This window comes from Maylandia zebra, linkage group LG1 (assembly GCF_041146795.1).
Source record: "Maylandia zebra isolate NMK-2024a linkage group LG1, Mzebra_GT3a, whole genome shotgun sequence".
NCBI lineage: Eukaryota > Metazoa > Chordata > Actinopteri > Cichliformes > Cichlidae > Maylandia > Maylandia zebra.
Window position 1 is genome coordinate 12,784,954 of NC_135167.1, and position 15,210 is coordinate 12,800,163.

The 15,210-nt window shown below is 38.1% G+C and overlaps 1 protein-coding gene across 2 annotated transcripts in view; it reads right to left on the reverse strand.

Moving 5' to 3' along the window:
• LOC101473069 (proline-serine-threonine phosphatase-interacting protein 1) overlaps positions 1-12,689 on the reverse strand; it is a 12,888-nt gene extending 199 nt beyond the window's left edge. Inside the window, exons 1-15 of one of the 2 annotated variants that reach the window (XM_076881565.1) lie at positions 12,470-12,689; positions 10,168-10,268; positions 9,459-9,533; positions 8,637-8,671; positions 8,442-8,548; positions 7,907-7,969; positions 7,579-7,671; positions 7,159-7,204; positions 6,886-6,965; positions 6,118-6,216; positions 5,309-5,405; positions 4,998-5,094; positions 3,386-3,474; positions 2,614-2,729; positions 1-2,456 (exon numbers count right to left, since the gene is read on the reverse strand). The exon at positions 1-2,456 is cut by the window's left edge and continues 199 nt beyond it. In XM_076881565.1, coding sequence (XP_076737680.1) covers positions 2,325-2,456; positions 2,614-2,729; positions 3,386-3,474; positions 4,998-5,094; positions 5,309-5,405; positions 6,118-6,216; positions 6,886-6,965; positions 7,159-7,204; positions 7,579-7,671; positions 7,907-7,969; positions 8,442-8,548; positions 8,637-8,671; positions 9,459-9,533; positions 10,168-10,202 — 1,164 coding nt within the window. In that variant the 5' untranslated portion in view covers positions 10,203-10,268; positions 12,470-12,689 and the 3' untranslated portion in view covers positions 1-2,324. Of the gene's footprint in view, positions 2,457-2,613; positions 2,730-3,385; positions 3,475-4,997; positions 5,095-5,308; positions 5,406-6,117; positions 6,217-6,885; positions 6,966-7,158; positions 7,205-7,578; positions 7,672-7,906; positions 7,970-8,441; positions 8,549-8,636; positions 8,672-9,458; positions 9,534-10,167; positions 10,269-10,842; positions 11,004-12,469 lie in introns of those variants that run through there. The other variant, XM_004539577.4, reaches the window with a different exon arrangement.
• Between the last annotated feature and the right edge of the window lie 2,521 nt (positions 12,690-15,210).

Here is a 15,210-nt window from a genome sequence, read left to right on the forward strand (position 1 = left end):
TCTGTATGTGCTACTTTTGTAGCTGATGGTCTGTGGAAGGTTTACAGAAAAACTTTTATGTACAGCAGATATAAATGATGATTACTACAGTCATATGAAAAGGAACGTTTTTGCAGGATTTTATGCAGTCCTGTGAAAAACACATTACACAGTGGGTAATTATCAGCCTGGTGCTGCTAATCAAATGCAACTGATCATCAGCAAGTGTGACCACCTCTGTAAAAGAAGAAGTTTTGGCAGATTACTAATTTGGAGCATTTAGTTTTGTTATGTTAACGCTACAAGACCACATCTAGTAAATTCCCCAGCAATTTCACCCAAAGTCTGACCATGCAATACTTAGAAAAATTGCAAAAGGCCAAGAGCTACATTCCTCATTTAGGGTGTTATATCTAAGTTCCTGACAGTACAATTCCTGAACGAGTATGGCTTGTTTGGAAGAATTGTAGGGAGAAGATGGAATAATAGTTTAGGTTTGCAAAGTTGTATTTGAGCAAACCAAAAGACCTCCAGAACAAGACCAAAGAGAGATGCCTAGTCATAATGCAAAGGGGCACATTTATTGGAAGCCAACTGCGCATCAGCACAAACACCCCATACCACTGTTAAGCATGGTTTTGGAGGGCTGATAATTTGGGCTCATTTTGCAGCCATTGTATTTCAAAGAACACCAGAGTCAAGAGTGAGGCCATCTGTCCGACAGCAAAATCTTGGCCAAAACTGGGCTATGCAATAGGATAATGATCCCAAACACATAAGCAGGATGGCTGAAATAGAAAATATGTTGCAAAGTCCAGACCTCAACATGACTGAAATGCTGTGGCTGGACCTTAAGAGACCTGTGTGTGAGCAAATGCTCACAAACCTAAATGAACTGAAGCAATGTTGTAACGATGAGTCTTCAACAACAGCGTGAGAAACGGATGAAGTATAAAAACGATTACTTCATGTTATTGCTGCTAAAGGTGATTCTACAAGGTAGTGAATCATAATTTGTACTCAGTTGTTAAGGACAGCATAGAGTTCTATGAAAACCTTCCTTTTCCTAGAAATCCAGCCCTCTATTTTCACCAGCTCACATGTGCACCAAATAAATGGATGATTTAAAAGACTATGTCATAGTTTAGTCACAAACTGCATTTCTAAACAAAGAAGGATTGACAGCCAGAAGCATATACATTTCCGCTGTATATATGTGGCTGCTTAATGCTGTTAAACTTAGCAGTCACTGGTGGTTTACACATGGTACTCATTCTGTTTTCTTGTCATTTGAGATGAATAAGATGATTCATCTTATCACAAGTCATTTAAGTTCAAATTTTAATGAAAAAAGTATGTGATGTTACAGTGCTTAGAATGTACTGGTGCAGTACTAGTTTGCTACTATTAGTAACATACAGATTCATGTTGAAAACATGGTAACTTGACTGAATGAAGGGAATTTTAAAATTCTTCATTGGTTTTCTAAAGTAGATGGCTAACCATTCTTTAGTCATATATTACAAGTATAGGAACTAAAGATGAGATAAACAGTATAGCTATACTGATTATCCAAACCAGTTTAAACAATGAGGCTGATATAAGCTGGTGAATGCATTTCCTTTAACTTGCATTAATTGCTTAGGTAGTCTACTGCTTACTAAATGATCTTTTTTAGTTCAGGTTTTTGGTTAGTTTTTCATGTTAGCCAGTATTGTAAGAGCACTTGGGAAAAAAAGCCTGGCAAAAATGTGTGTGTCTGTAGGCTGTATTGTGTGTGGCATGTGTTCGCTTTGGTGTGTGTCTTTGCAAGCGTGCAAGTTTTTAAGCATATGAGACATCTGTTTTGATGTGTTGACATTCTTTGTGTCTACTTTCTTGCATTTGCAACTGTTGTTCTGTGTATACCACGCATGTTGTGGGGGCACAATTGTGTTTACACAATCACAGTGTGTTTGTCCCCCAAAACCAGTCATTCTGGGGGCAAAAATCAGATACCAATAACATAAATTATTGCATTTTATGATAAAACTCATTGTAAGGCAGTGGTTCTCAAAGTTCTTTTTTTTTGCATGCTCTATATCATAAGCTATAAACCCCCCACCCCCCACAGTATTTAATTTGATTAATTATATTAACGATAAAAAATGATGCACATAGCATTTTACTTAAATAAAGTTGCATATTATCAGTGAAATAGCCCACCCACATTTTGTGAACTACTTTTTTAAGGTAAAGGGGCAGGCAAGTAAGAATTGGATTTACGGTTCTTTTTCATGAAATTACTATAAATAAATTGAATTTCTCCTGAGATATAAAGAAAATTACTGTATTTGCGTACATGTTTAAATTTTGCCTAGATAATTTCCTGGCACCAGTCCACTAAACCCATTCCTCTCCACCGTCCACCACCCATTTTGTTCTTGGTCCAGCACTCGAACTACTTCTCCTCGGCTCACAGATAGCTCATCTTCTTCCTGATCAGTCGATGTAAAGAAAGCACATCTTAATTACAGGCAAATATCGCTTAAATACAGTACTGCTAATATTGTCTATTTTCTTCTTTTCTTTCTCGATCATCTTGCTCAATGTTCACTTTCTTGCTGTAGGTTTTAAAATAATCATGCAAATCACCTTTGCAGTGTATTGATAAAGCACAACATAGAAGATTTCATCAGGTGGACCCGTGGACAGTGGCACTTCTTGGTGAATGCATGGAAGGGGTGCATATCCGTCATCTGAAAGCTGAACTAAAGCAGAATTAAATGTCAGAAAGTGCAAACACAAAATGTAAAAATAAATAAATAAATTTATTAATCTGTTATGTCTTTTAAGCTCCATGACAAAGATTTTCAAAGTGCAGCTTCTCACACTAAGGGCAAAGGTAGCCACCCACATCCACCCACAGAGTCCAACTTTAAATAGCACAAAAACCAACAAATTCACACACCTATGTGTTTGACCCATGACTACATATAATACTTTTTCTAGCCCCATGTTTTATAATTGCAGTGTGTATGCATGCAAATACATTAAGAGACCAACAGGGCCTGTGATGTGTTACTGTTCAAAACCAACAGTCTATACAGTTTTACACATTTGGCACATACATGACTCATTGGAGAAGAGATTGGCCTCTCATCAAGTCCACTATAGCAAATTTAAAGTTCTTTCTTACTTTTAAAGTGTACTTTCTTGATATAATATTAGAATATCATTTTTATCTCTGATTCATATAGTGAAATGTTTCAAATTAATTGACTGCTCTAACCTCCAATATATGAATAGAAAGACCAACTCTCTATATATGTAATTCATAAAATATAGCAGAACCAACAAAATATTGAAGATTTAGGTCTTTCCTACAGTTTAACAATATAACTGAGTGAGCAGTTGCAGTACTTACATTCTCCAATGGATGACAGTGTAGATCGTGGGCTGAGTGGACTGTCCATGCCAATGTTCAGAGACCTTCCAAGCAGGGGATCAGAACACCTTTAGATCAAGAAAGATATTTAAGATACAAATGTTTACTTTTGTGAATTCACCGAGCAAAGGTCCAAATTTCTAACATTAAAAAAATAACAACAAACGATGAAGATAAAGATGATGATTAACAAAGAGAATATTTTCAGGACATGGTTTGTGTTTAGTTTGCAGAGTACAAAGTATATTATATACATTATATGAACTAAAGTATATTATATAGTATATTATATACACTATAGTATAGTATATAGTATGTTATAAATACTGTTGAAGCAGGTCTCCTCTGGAATTAATAAGTAAGTAAGTTAAATGTATTTATATAGCGCTTTTTAAAACAGGAAGTTATTTCAAAGTAACTCACATTGGAATAAAAACATATCAAATGAAACAATAAAAATGGTATAAAAAAGGTATAAAAGCATATCAATTGAAACAGTAAAACACAGTATAATAGCACATCCAATAACACAGTTTGCTACACATGAATATTACCTAAATGCCTGTCTAAACAGATGTGTTTTGAGCTTTGTTTTAAAAGTAGCTAAAGGGTTGATGTTGCGTAGTGGGGGAGGTAAACTGTTCCACAATATTGAAGCCAAGGTTTGAAAAGCGCGATCCCCCTTTGTTTTCAGATGGGTCCGTGGAATGGTTAGAAGACCACTATCAGTGAATCTAAGGATCCGGTTTGGAGAGTAGGGTTGCAGAAGCTCAGTGATATAAGTGGGGGCCTCACCTGGATTTCTTTTTCCCATTTTAATTCTGCCTAGCCCTGCGAACCCGAACACAAGTGTGGAAAGATCGGCTCTCCAAAAACAGCATGCACCTGAACATCAAGAAGACTGAATACCTTGAATGCGGCCCCCAGACTAACAGTACCATCACTATTGACAGTGAGCCGCTGACTAAAGTTGCCCAATTCAAGTACCTCGGGTCCCTTGTCACCTCGGACTGCAAAACTCTACCAGACGCTAGACTCCGTGTCAACGCAGCGTGGATGAAGTGGCGTCAGATCAGTGGAGTCTTATCCGACAAGAGAATGCCAATCTATCTTAAGGTGAAAGTTTATAAGACGATCGTGCGCCCAATGGCACTCTACGGGTCAGAGTGCTGGCCAGCGATGACCAAGCACGAACAAGCCCTTTACACCATGGAGATGAAGATGCTGAGGTGGCCTTTGAGTCTCACATGACTAGACCGAGCGAGGAACGTAGATGTCAGGAAACGATGGGGAGTGACACCGATCACGGACAAGAGAGGCGCGGCTCCAATGGTACAGCCATGTTGCCTGTAGCGATAAGAACTCCATCGCAAAGACAAGACAGCACAGCAATTAGATCTAGGTGGCAACAGGCCACGAGAAAGACCAAAAAAGTGATGGATGGACCGAATCAAAAATGATATGAAGGCTGCGAATGTTACACCAGAAGACGCCCTGGATAGGGAGAATTGGAGGAAGACATGCAAAACATCGGACCCTGCATCGCAGGATATGAACTGCTTGGAAGAAGAAGATTTTAATTCTGTCTCACCTCTTTGAGGGATCTTCTTCTCCTCCTACAGAATGAGCTTGGCCATTGTTGTCCCTGACTGTCCCCGTCTTGTAATAGCTTTCAAACACTATGGGCTCTGCAAGAAGAAAAGTGAACCTGCTCATTTGAGAAATGAGGCCAAGTGATACTTTTTGCCTGTCTGTCAATTGAAAGAAAAAGTCAAGAAGCTGAGCTGCACTCTTTATATCCTGTTATTTTGTAGTGGAACTTTTCTCACTTCAACTTTGTACTTATAAGTAAAGGAAACAAAACAACCATCTTTCCAGTAAATACAAATTGTGAAAGCTCACCTGGTGGCTTCAATCCAGTGCCTTTCATTTCTATGAAAGAGTTGTTGTCTTTGGTAATGTCACACTGTTCCAGAAATTTCCTCACCTCCTCGTAAGACTGGTTTTAAAAAGGAGGAATTCAGTACATTTTATATTACTATTATATTACTTTCACTTTTCATTTAGGTTTATGCATAAGTGATAGTTAATTAGGTTTATGAAAAGATCCCGGTTTGGGTTTATATACAATCAACCAATGCTGCTCACCAGCTCTTACAAAATCTTAGATTCCTAAATCCTGGAAAACACACTTTTTCTGTCTGCCAGTTATTTATATTTAGAATGGTTAAGAAAGTGGCAAGTACGGAGCCCATAAAACTATCGGCCAAGTGATTGTAATAACTTTCAAGAAGAAGTCAAGGCTACATGAGCCTACTAACATGCTTCAAGTCACAATCCATTAGTTTATCCAGTAGCAGGCCATAGCTGTGGTCTGACATTCAACTTAAGCACACTTAAGATTTGAAAATTAAAGCCTCATTGAACTAAAATGTGATCAGAAGAACGACAAAGAGTGAAAACTGCACTATTATTACAATTCTGGTTGATAAATTCTCATTAAAAGAACATTTGGGAATAAAATTTTAAAATCAGTTTTTTGTAACTGTTACGAACTTGCATGTTTCATTTTGTTTTTTAAGAAAACTTTTTTTAGGTTTATCCAGCAAGACAATGTACTTATACTTGATTTAAGAATAGAAATTTGCATTTTTATTCTTCTTGACATTTTTATTCTGTTTAAATATTAAATAAAGGGAAAACTACTTCACCTCATCATCTTTGACACATTGCATGGAGAAATGATTGCAGTGGTCCCAGAGAGCACACCTGAGCATGCTGATGCGATTTCCCTCCAACTGTTGGAACACCTATAATTATCAAATGAATTCTGTGTTATTACCAACAATGTATTATTGTACTATGTACTATTTCAAGATTTGCCATGATACTGGGTTGCAGTAATGCAACTTCTGCATGCGTGCCCATTTCACGTTTCAGAGAGGCAAAATGGGCACAGTGAACCTGTGTGTTTGTTACGCATTTTGAAATGATACCCTGTTGGGTAATGATCAACTCAGTATCACAGCAAAACGTGATATTTGCCGTGACATAGGGTTGAATTGCCTTAACATATACAAAGCTCATTATAGTTTCTTTTTTCTCTTCTTACTTACAGGGGCACTACCAAGAGGTGCCGTGCGTGTGTGTGTGTGTGTGTGTGTGTGTGTGTGTGTGTGTGTGTGTGTGTGTGTGTGTGTGTGTCCACTAGTGACAGCAAAGTCAACACAAAGAGGCTGTCGTTCGAAAAAAATAAAGCAGAACTTTTGTGTGATTAAGTGTGTTTCTGCATGGTTGTATGTTTTTCCATTTGTGGCTCTCTCAGCGCAAGATGAAATGTACTTCTGCAAATGGTCGCTGCCAGGAAGGTTTTCACAGTTATAGGGGTTGTGGTGTGAAGCTATTTCTGTGGTTAAAAGCCATTATTTTGAATAGAGACATGATTAGAAAGCAGTTAACGAGAAAATATTCTGCAGTACCTCGCATGTACTTTTGTGTGTCCCCTCCCAGTCCTGGCGAACAGCTTCTAGTTGAACAATGTTGTTAAAATACACCTTCTCTGTGAGAATAGAGCATAGTTAATAGTTACAGTTAACAAATGAAACACTGGTAAAGAACACAACAATGACCGCCGCACTGTTTTCCACTCTCCTAATTTATTTTTCCATGAAATATTCTCAAAAAAAGTAGTGGACAATGAATGCAATATACTAAAAATGCATGCAAGTTAAAAATAAAATGTGAAGGCATACCAGCATCATTGGCCGCCTGCCTGCATTGCTTTATCTTGTGACGTACCTGTGAATGAAATCGGTGCACAGGAAGCCACGTTCAGTGAGTTATGTAACCATTTTAACACCAGTCAGAGAGACTGATATATAAATACGTTGTATAGGGAATGGTCTTGAAAGAGATAGAAGAAGAAAAGAAAACATCTCACACCAGCACACAAACACACTTTAGTTCCGCCTTGCAAACTGTTGCACAACTGCAGAAAAGTCCCATCATAAAGACTGCACCGCTGACAGCTGGAAACTTGTAGTTCATAAATAGAACTGACAGTGGGCATTTGCATATTTTGTGGTGAATTTCTCAAATAATCTAAAAGTTTGTATTTTGTTGCTTATAAAAACATTTGTCTTTTAGCGAGGTAGCTCATGCACTTATTTTACCTTTTCAGGGTTTTTGGACGTAGCATTTGTTTTCTCAGCCCCCTGCTCTGCCTCATCGGCCTCCTTGCACTTCACCTCATAGTTCTTCTTAGACTAAGAAAAAGAGAAACAAAAGTTATTAGTTCTATTTCCGACAAAGCAACAGGAAGAACACTTTTTGTAAGTGATGCAAAATTTTTTTATTTTTTTAAAAATCTGACTTCTATTTTTTGTGCTTGCTTGAACATAAATTAAACAACCTTTATGTGGTTAAGTTTTCATGTTTATTTCTAAATCACGCTGGTTCCATGTGTTAGTGATAAATGATAGGAGTGGAAGTGTCTCCTACCTCCATGGTCTTCTTGAAGAATGAAACTTTTTTCTTTTGAACCTTCTCCATGATGCTTTCAAACTAAAGATAAAAGGTTGAAATTACTTGCATATGTTGCTTCAATGCAAACCTGATACTTGCAGTTATTGTTCATTAATGAATAAAAGACCTGGATTTTTACTGTTAATGTGATAAAAGTCTTGATGTCACTTTGATAAAGACTGAATTAGTCTTTACTCAAGTCTTGAATCGTTTGATTTTTGAAACTATAGGTTTCCCCTTATCAGCTGCTATCACACTCAGTGTCTGTAAAGTGATTTAAATGGTTGCAGGATTAAGTCAACACTTACGTAACACAGTGTTTTCCAAACAGGAAACAGCCATTAGTTACAATATTATTCTAATGACTTGTGCAATACTAAAAGTAATAAAGAATTATATTATCCTCAGAGTATTCACACCTTAACCATTTTTTTTTGGGGGGGGGGGGGGGGGGGGGGGGGGGGGGTTATTTAATAAGTCAGTTGTTAAGCAACACACATTTCCCAAATACCTTCTTCCTCTGCTCTTTCTGACGTTCTCTGAAACTCTCAATCTTTTTCACCTCCTCTTTCAGTATATCAGATAGTTGGATGTGAAAGTTTCCAATGTTCTCAATTTCTGCAACAAAAAACATCGAAATGGCACTGTGAACCATTTGACATTTGACACATATATGGGTGTAACTTTACACAGCACATGGACTTACGAGTTTTTAGTTGTTCGAATGATGCCCTCAAAGTGCTGGAAAAACAACACACATTCATAATCAAAATTATTCACCATGCTTGCACTTTGTGTTTCTTTCACAAAGAGGCAGATTAACATTTTTAAAGCAAAATTTTAAGCAAAATAGCAGCTGAGTACAATTTTATTGCTAGAACTCTGCACTGTGTTTTATTGTTTAACCAGCTGCCAAGACCGTGAGGACACCCAAACCTTAACAGGCAGACTTTGTGCCCTAGTTTTGTTTTGTTTTTTGTTTAAAGAAGAAAAGAAAAGAAAAAAGAAAAAGATTTATTTGGTTTTACTGCACTTAGATGATTCTTTTATTGGAGGCTCATTGTTTCCTTTTTGCGGCTCTTAGAATATATTGAGTTCAGTACAGATGTCTGAGATAGCAGGGAACAGGAAACTGACAAGTTATGACCTACTGTACACTGAGCGAGGGGCTTACCACACACACACACACACACACACACACACACACACACACACACACACACACACACACACACACACACACACACACACACACACACACACACACATACTTACACTTCAGTCTCTTTTTTTCTGTGTCTCACTTTCTGTATCACGCACAAATGTGTTTCCTCTTAAAGAATGTGGCGATGATGTGCCTGACTGTAGTTTTATATGTAGTCTTCCTGGTCAGTGCCAGTCACCCTTAACATGTCCATCCCTTACCAAAACCCTTCCAAATAAAAGTTTTTGTCCAAATTGCTATATTTATGTACTAGTTGGGCAGTCTATACAATACATAATGCTGACCTCAAAACAAGTTTTTCACCTTATCTCTATGTGTCCTCCAGCTTTGCGAGCAATAGTCACCAGTTCCTTTCCATACTTTTCCTCTGCCAGTGCCCTGTGGAGTATAAATAAGCAGACAAATCATTAGAACCCAGAATGTATATTTTAGTATTTATTTGTAAAACTGAATTAGCTTATATAAAGTCTGTTATAACAGTCCAACATTTGCCTTGACATGCATATACCAACATTTTTACCTGAAATTTTGTTGCTACTTAAACTCTTGTTGCTCTTTTACCTAAAGGATCACTGACTTTATGTTACGTCATTCTATTCAGGCCATAACATCACAAAGATGATTTTGGTGACATCTTAAGGTTTATCTTGAATTACTTGTCATTATCAATTAATATATTTCAACAATCACAAATGAGTGTTAATGCAGAATATTTTCATATTTCAAGACACAGAATTAAAAGAAGAAATAGCTAAATTCTCATATCTTGTGACCTAAATGAGTCATGGGCCTGCTATCTTTCATACATGACTAGCCACATGTGGTGTTTAATGAGTGAAATGACAACTAGATAGCTATTTTTTTCTTAATGTTATGATCAAGCTGGAAGTTGATTCCATGTATGAAGTCATGTAAAGTAAAGATCATGGAAAGAGAAGCGCAGCTATGATTAAAATCACAGAACCCATGATTTTAAGTTTATTTTGATTGCACAAATACAAGCTGATCCAACCTCATCTTCAATAGCTCTTCCACATCTTTGCACATTTGCCTTCCATCTCGTAACCTTTGGGTCACGGCTTCATACCCAGCGTGGCAAGTGATGTCAGACCCCTGCATTGACGAAACACAAAAAACGAAAACTGCTGCAATAAACAGCATTTCTGAAAAAGGTGTTGCAACATGTTCTAGGCTCATTTTGTGGTAAAATGCAGAACTAGCACTTGTGTACTGCAAAGATATCTGTATGTGACATGGCAGCCTTCGAGTTAATACACTTGGTAAACCAACCCTCTAGATCGCTTCAAGTGCACGCAGTGGTGATTCAACACGTTACAGTGTCTTTACATGTATGATGTTGATAATTGTGCATATTAAGTTTTTTTTTTAAGTTGTAAAGCTTACCTTAACCCCCCCACCCCCACTCCCACCCCATACTGCTGTGTGTCTATACTAGTATAAACTATAATCACTTGTGGTTTACCTGATTTGGCAAATTGTAACTTACAGATGACAGTTAGGGTGTAAAATATATAATGTTTTAACAAGCGATAGCTGACTGTAACGTGGTGTTTCTCGTGGTGTTTCTCGGGTTCCTAAAACAGTCTGTTCAACATAATTAATACATACTATAGTTTAGAAACTATAACAAAGCAAGTAGACAACAATACCACAAAAATATACTTACCCAGAAAGCATCCTTAAACATCAAAGGAGCCATTGTATTTTTTACTTCCTTGAACTAAGCACAACTCTTAGTGCCGACCTCACTTACAGGACATTTCTCCAAATTTAAAAGCTTACCAACAACCTTGTATGGCTGAAACGTCAGTGAGTCACTTTGAATGAGGAAGAGCTTTTGTCCCGTGATGTCACTGACCACAGACAGCTCAGCCCATTTGTGAAACGGCAACTCTTTCACTTTATGTTTGGTCTAACAGTTGTGTCAGAGCACAGCAGTTACATGTGCCTTGCTAGGTAAAGGTGTCAGTATGTCTTTGTATTGTTATGCATTGTTATGTGTTATGTGTGATGTGTTGCATTGCTGATGTAATCAACACTTACACAGAGACAAGCAATATGTTTAAGTGTCACATACTGTAACCAAAAGTTGATGGTTTACTTGCTGCAAGTAGCATTAGTGGTAAATCATAATTGTCTTATTTTAATTATGTTGCAGTGACATTTTTTATCAGTATTTTAAGACATTAATATTATACAATTAAATGTGCTTTAAGGTGATGTTAGACTACTTTGATTCTCTCTTTTCTTCCTTAAATCATTTACCATGTTGTTTTGCAAGATGACATTATGAAGTGCTGCAAAATTAGATAATATTATTTTTAATAATATGTCATCATCAGCATATTAACCTTCTGTCATTAGAGCTCCAGAAACTATTGTTGCCATGTACATTCCAGAGATTACCACAAGAGGGAGCCAAAAATCTTTGTAAAACATCAAGGCTTGTAATATTATACTGGCTAAATATAAGAAGTCTACTTTATGGGAATCAAACCCACCTGAATCAACAGTTCCTAAATCTGTATGGGATGTCTGACATAAAATCCCAAATCTCTCGACCCAGTTGAGATGAATACAAATCTGTGCCTCGGGCATCTCTAAGGGAAGCCACAGAGACACGTGAATGAACACATAGAAGGTTAATATTGATTTTCAAAGTGAGAAGAAGGACAGGCTGTGGCGTCTCTCACCAGTCGCTCAGTGAGATGTGTGAAAATCTTTGACTCTCTCACAAAGCTGGAAAATCATTTTGTCACACACTGAACAACATGCTAAAGGGACTGTACAAATCAATACATCTAACTCAGAATAATGGGGCTTTATTTATTTTATTGTTTTTTTATTTGCATTGCATATGCATTTTGTTCTATAATTACTCTTTTTTATTTATCCAATTAGTGTTCTTTTTTAAATAGGTTGCATTAAAATCCCATCAACTCACTGAGTAACAGTTAATCAGTGTTTGTCATTTCTCAAAGTAATTTCTGGTACTCCTTCAGATTTGAAATGGTGGAATATCAGATACCAATGCTGACATAGATAACGAACGAAAAAGCATCCAATAAATTGACATAAAATAGTAGGAAATTACATCAGTATTTACAATAACTTTTTTTTTCATCAGTTCCCAACCACAGAAAATTTGTATTCAGGAAATGCTGTTTTGGTTTTCATTCTGATTATTTACCAAATGCTTTAGATTAAAGCTAGCTATCAGTAGAGTGGCCATTGCTGGGTTCAAGAGGAGAATAATAATTCAGTTTTCCCACTTGGAAAGCCAAAACACTTACCAGTTAGAGCGAAAATAATTCTTCCAGGCCAAGGCTCACAAGTTTTCACATCATGATGTCTGAGTCCATCATGCTTGGCCTTCGTTGTGACCCCGTTTGAAGCCTCAAATGGAGGGACAAGCCCTGGGAATCAGCTGTGCTTCCAGGGGCTGAACACAAGCCCACACACACACACACACACACACACACACACACACACACACACACACACACACACACACACACACACACTTCCTACCCTTCTCTCACATGTTTTCTCTGTCTCCCTCACACTCTCCGGAGTGGTAGTTATTGAACTGTGACAAACGAGCCGTGTCAGACCAGCCCCCCTACCTGGGGGATTGGCTAAATGACCTTTCCATTACCCAACCACTGCTGTATTCCCCCTCCACAGATAGAGTTACACACATAGCCACACAGCCCATTTGCCAAGACCAGTGTCACCAGCGCTACCATGAACCATTACATCCTACCGCGCATTCTACACAAAATTAATTTTTTGTATCAAATTTCAGTACATTTTGATTTTTGGATTTTCTAGATCAATTCTGCAACAAGACTTGCAATAATTTTATATTGATTTTGTGTGTCTTCGCACTTAATAGTGGTCCAAACAGTGTGCACAGGCTGAGAGTGATGTCAGAAACTGCTTCTGCCTGGTTGCTTGGATTTGGACATATATGTAAGTCATCTGCGCTTCTCTCTGTGCATTGTAGCCTCTCACAGGCAGAGTGGTGTGTGACTTAACTGGTTTTCACACATTCTCTATCCTCCATCTTGTTAATCCCCGGCTGACCATTGGCCCCAGCCCTAAATCTCACCAGATACAGAACAGGTATAGTGAACGAAAACGGGGGAGGGTGTGAGAGTTGTTCAGTAGAAAGGTTAAAAGTGGATGAGGAGTGCAGAGAAAGATGGAAAAGGATAAGCAAAGGTAATGTGAGGAAGGGGATGATGTAAAGATGAAAGAGGAAGCAGAATCAGAAGGTAAATGAGAGAGGAGTAAAAGTCAGAGAAAAAAGGCAGGTTTGGATTGAACAGGACAAAGTAAAGTTGAAAGTTAATTTCTTCTGCCTGTTGGCTAAGAATGGAATGAAATGAGTCCTTGGCCACATTAGTGGGAACCTGTTAGGAAGCTGACAGATGGAGGGTTAATGATGTGTAGGCGCAAGGGCAGGGCCTGTAGTTGCTAGTGAGATGATCTGTAGTGGCTGTCATAATACAGCTGAAAACTAACAGCTGAAGGAGGCAGAGGAGAATGAGAAGTGGGAGGAAGAGGAGCGAAAGGAGCAGAGTCACACCAAACCCTGAGAGTGAGCTGAGACCTTTCTCACGTTTGATCTATGTCTGGCTTTGAATGAAACATTTATTAGCTGTCCTAATCCTCAGTATTACTGCTAAGAACTCCAGCTTTAATCAATTTGATCCTCATGTGTTCTTTATTCCCCGGTGTGCTTCCCTGGACACTGAGATGAACGCAGCAAGTGCACACATGTATAAATGCACATACATTTTTTTGTTTGTTTGCATAAATATTTGATTAGTATTGACATCTGTTTTTCAGTGGATTGAGTGAATTTCTATACATGGATACCATATTAGTAAAAAAGAAAAGGTGCATGAGGACTTGTTTGGATGTAGCTGTCCATTTAAGCTGATGTGTACTGGTGTTGACCCTTGCATGAGGGTTGCGTGCCATAAGCAATTCCCCCTCCATCTTATTCCTCTCCTTTCTTCCCCCCACATGGTCCCTTCAGCAGACTGGACTGTGGTGTTACCAGTGGCCATTTTTTCCGCTACAACACATCATGTCCCTCTCACCTGCCTCCCAGTCCCAGTTTTTTTATTACTTTTTGTTTGCCTTTGTTTCCTCTCCATTCCTCTCGCCTCAGTTCTTCCACCTCCACTCCCGATGTCATCGTCCTCCCTTCTTCTCTCACCTCCCTCATGCTCTCCTCTTCTTTCTCACTCCATTCCTCTTACTTTTTTTCTTCATCCAGCCTCTACATGTTCCTGGTGCTATAGTTTCTCCAGCCCTTTTAATAACCCATGGTGCTTGTTTGTGCATGCAGGTGTATGTACTCGCACATTCCTGTACTTTTGCTTTTACAGTATGTGTTTATACTATGCATCCACATCTGTCCACGTGTGTGTTGTGAATCTAGAAAGAGAAGGCTGCTAATTTGCTAAGTGGTTTCATCTACTGACATAGGACAGAGATTATGCTTGGCTTCACTGCCCTAATTAAGGCAAGTCAAAGTCTGATGGAGGTGAAGACAGGTGGCCACTCTGTTTTGACCAGGTCCCACCTTTGCTTTGTTGTTGCTGTTCAAAGAGACTAAAAAATGTTTTTTAGAGTGTAGCTATGTGTGTTTGCATGCATGTAGGACTGTGTCGTTTTAGTGGAAGAAAATGGGCTGCATGTGTGCGCGTGTGCATACCTGCACTTATCCTTTGTTTGCATTTGTTCGAAAGGTTTAAAGGGCCATAAAGTGAAAAGCACCCTGTTATTTGACAAACTGATTAAAGGTATCAAGTTTGTTTTCTTTGACATGGACTGAGTACATTCATCCTGATGCTGTCAGTTGCTGTCCTACTTCTTTAATTCAGGACATTTCAAATAAATTAAATTAGCTTCACTGGGGGAAGGGGGAATTCATTGCAAGAACTTTATTTCTTATAGTTATTTTTTATAAACTATATATTTATTTCAGCCAATTCTAACTCAAAATATTGTGTTA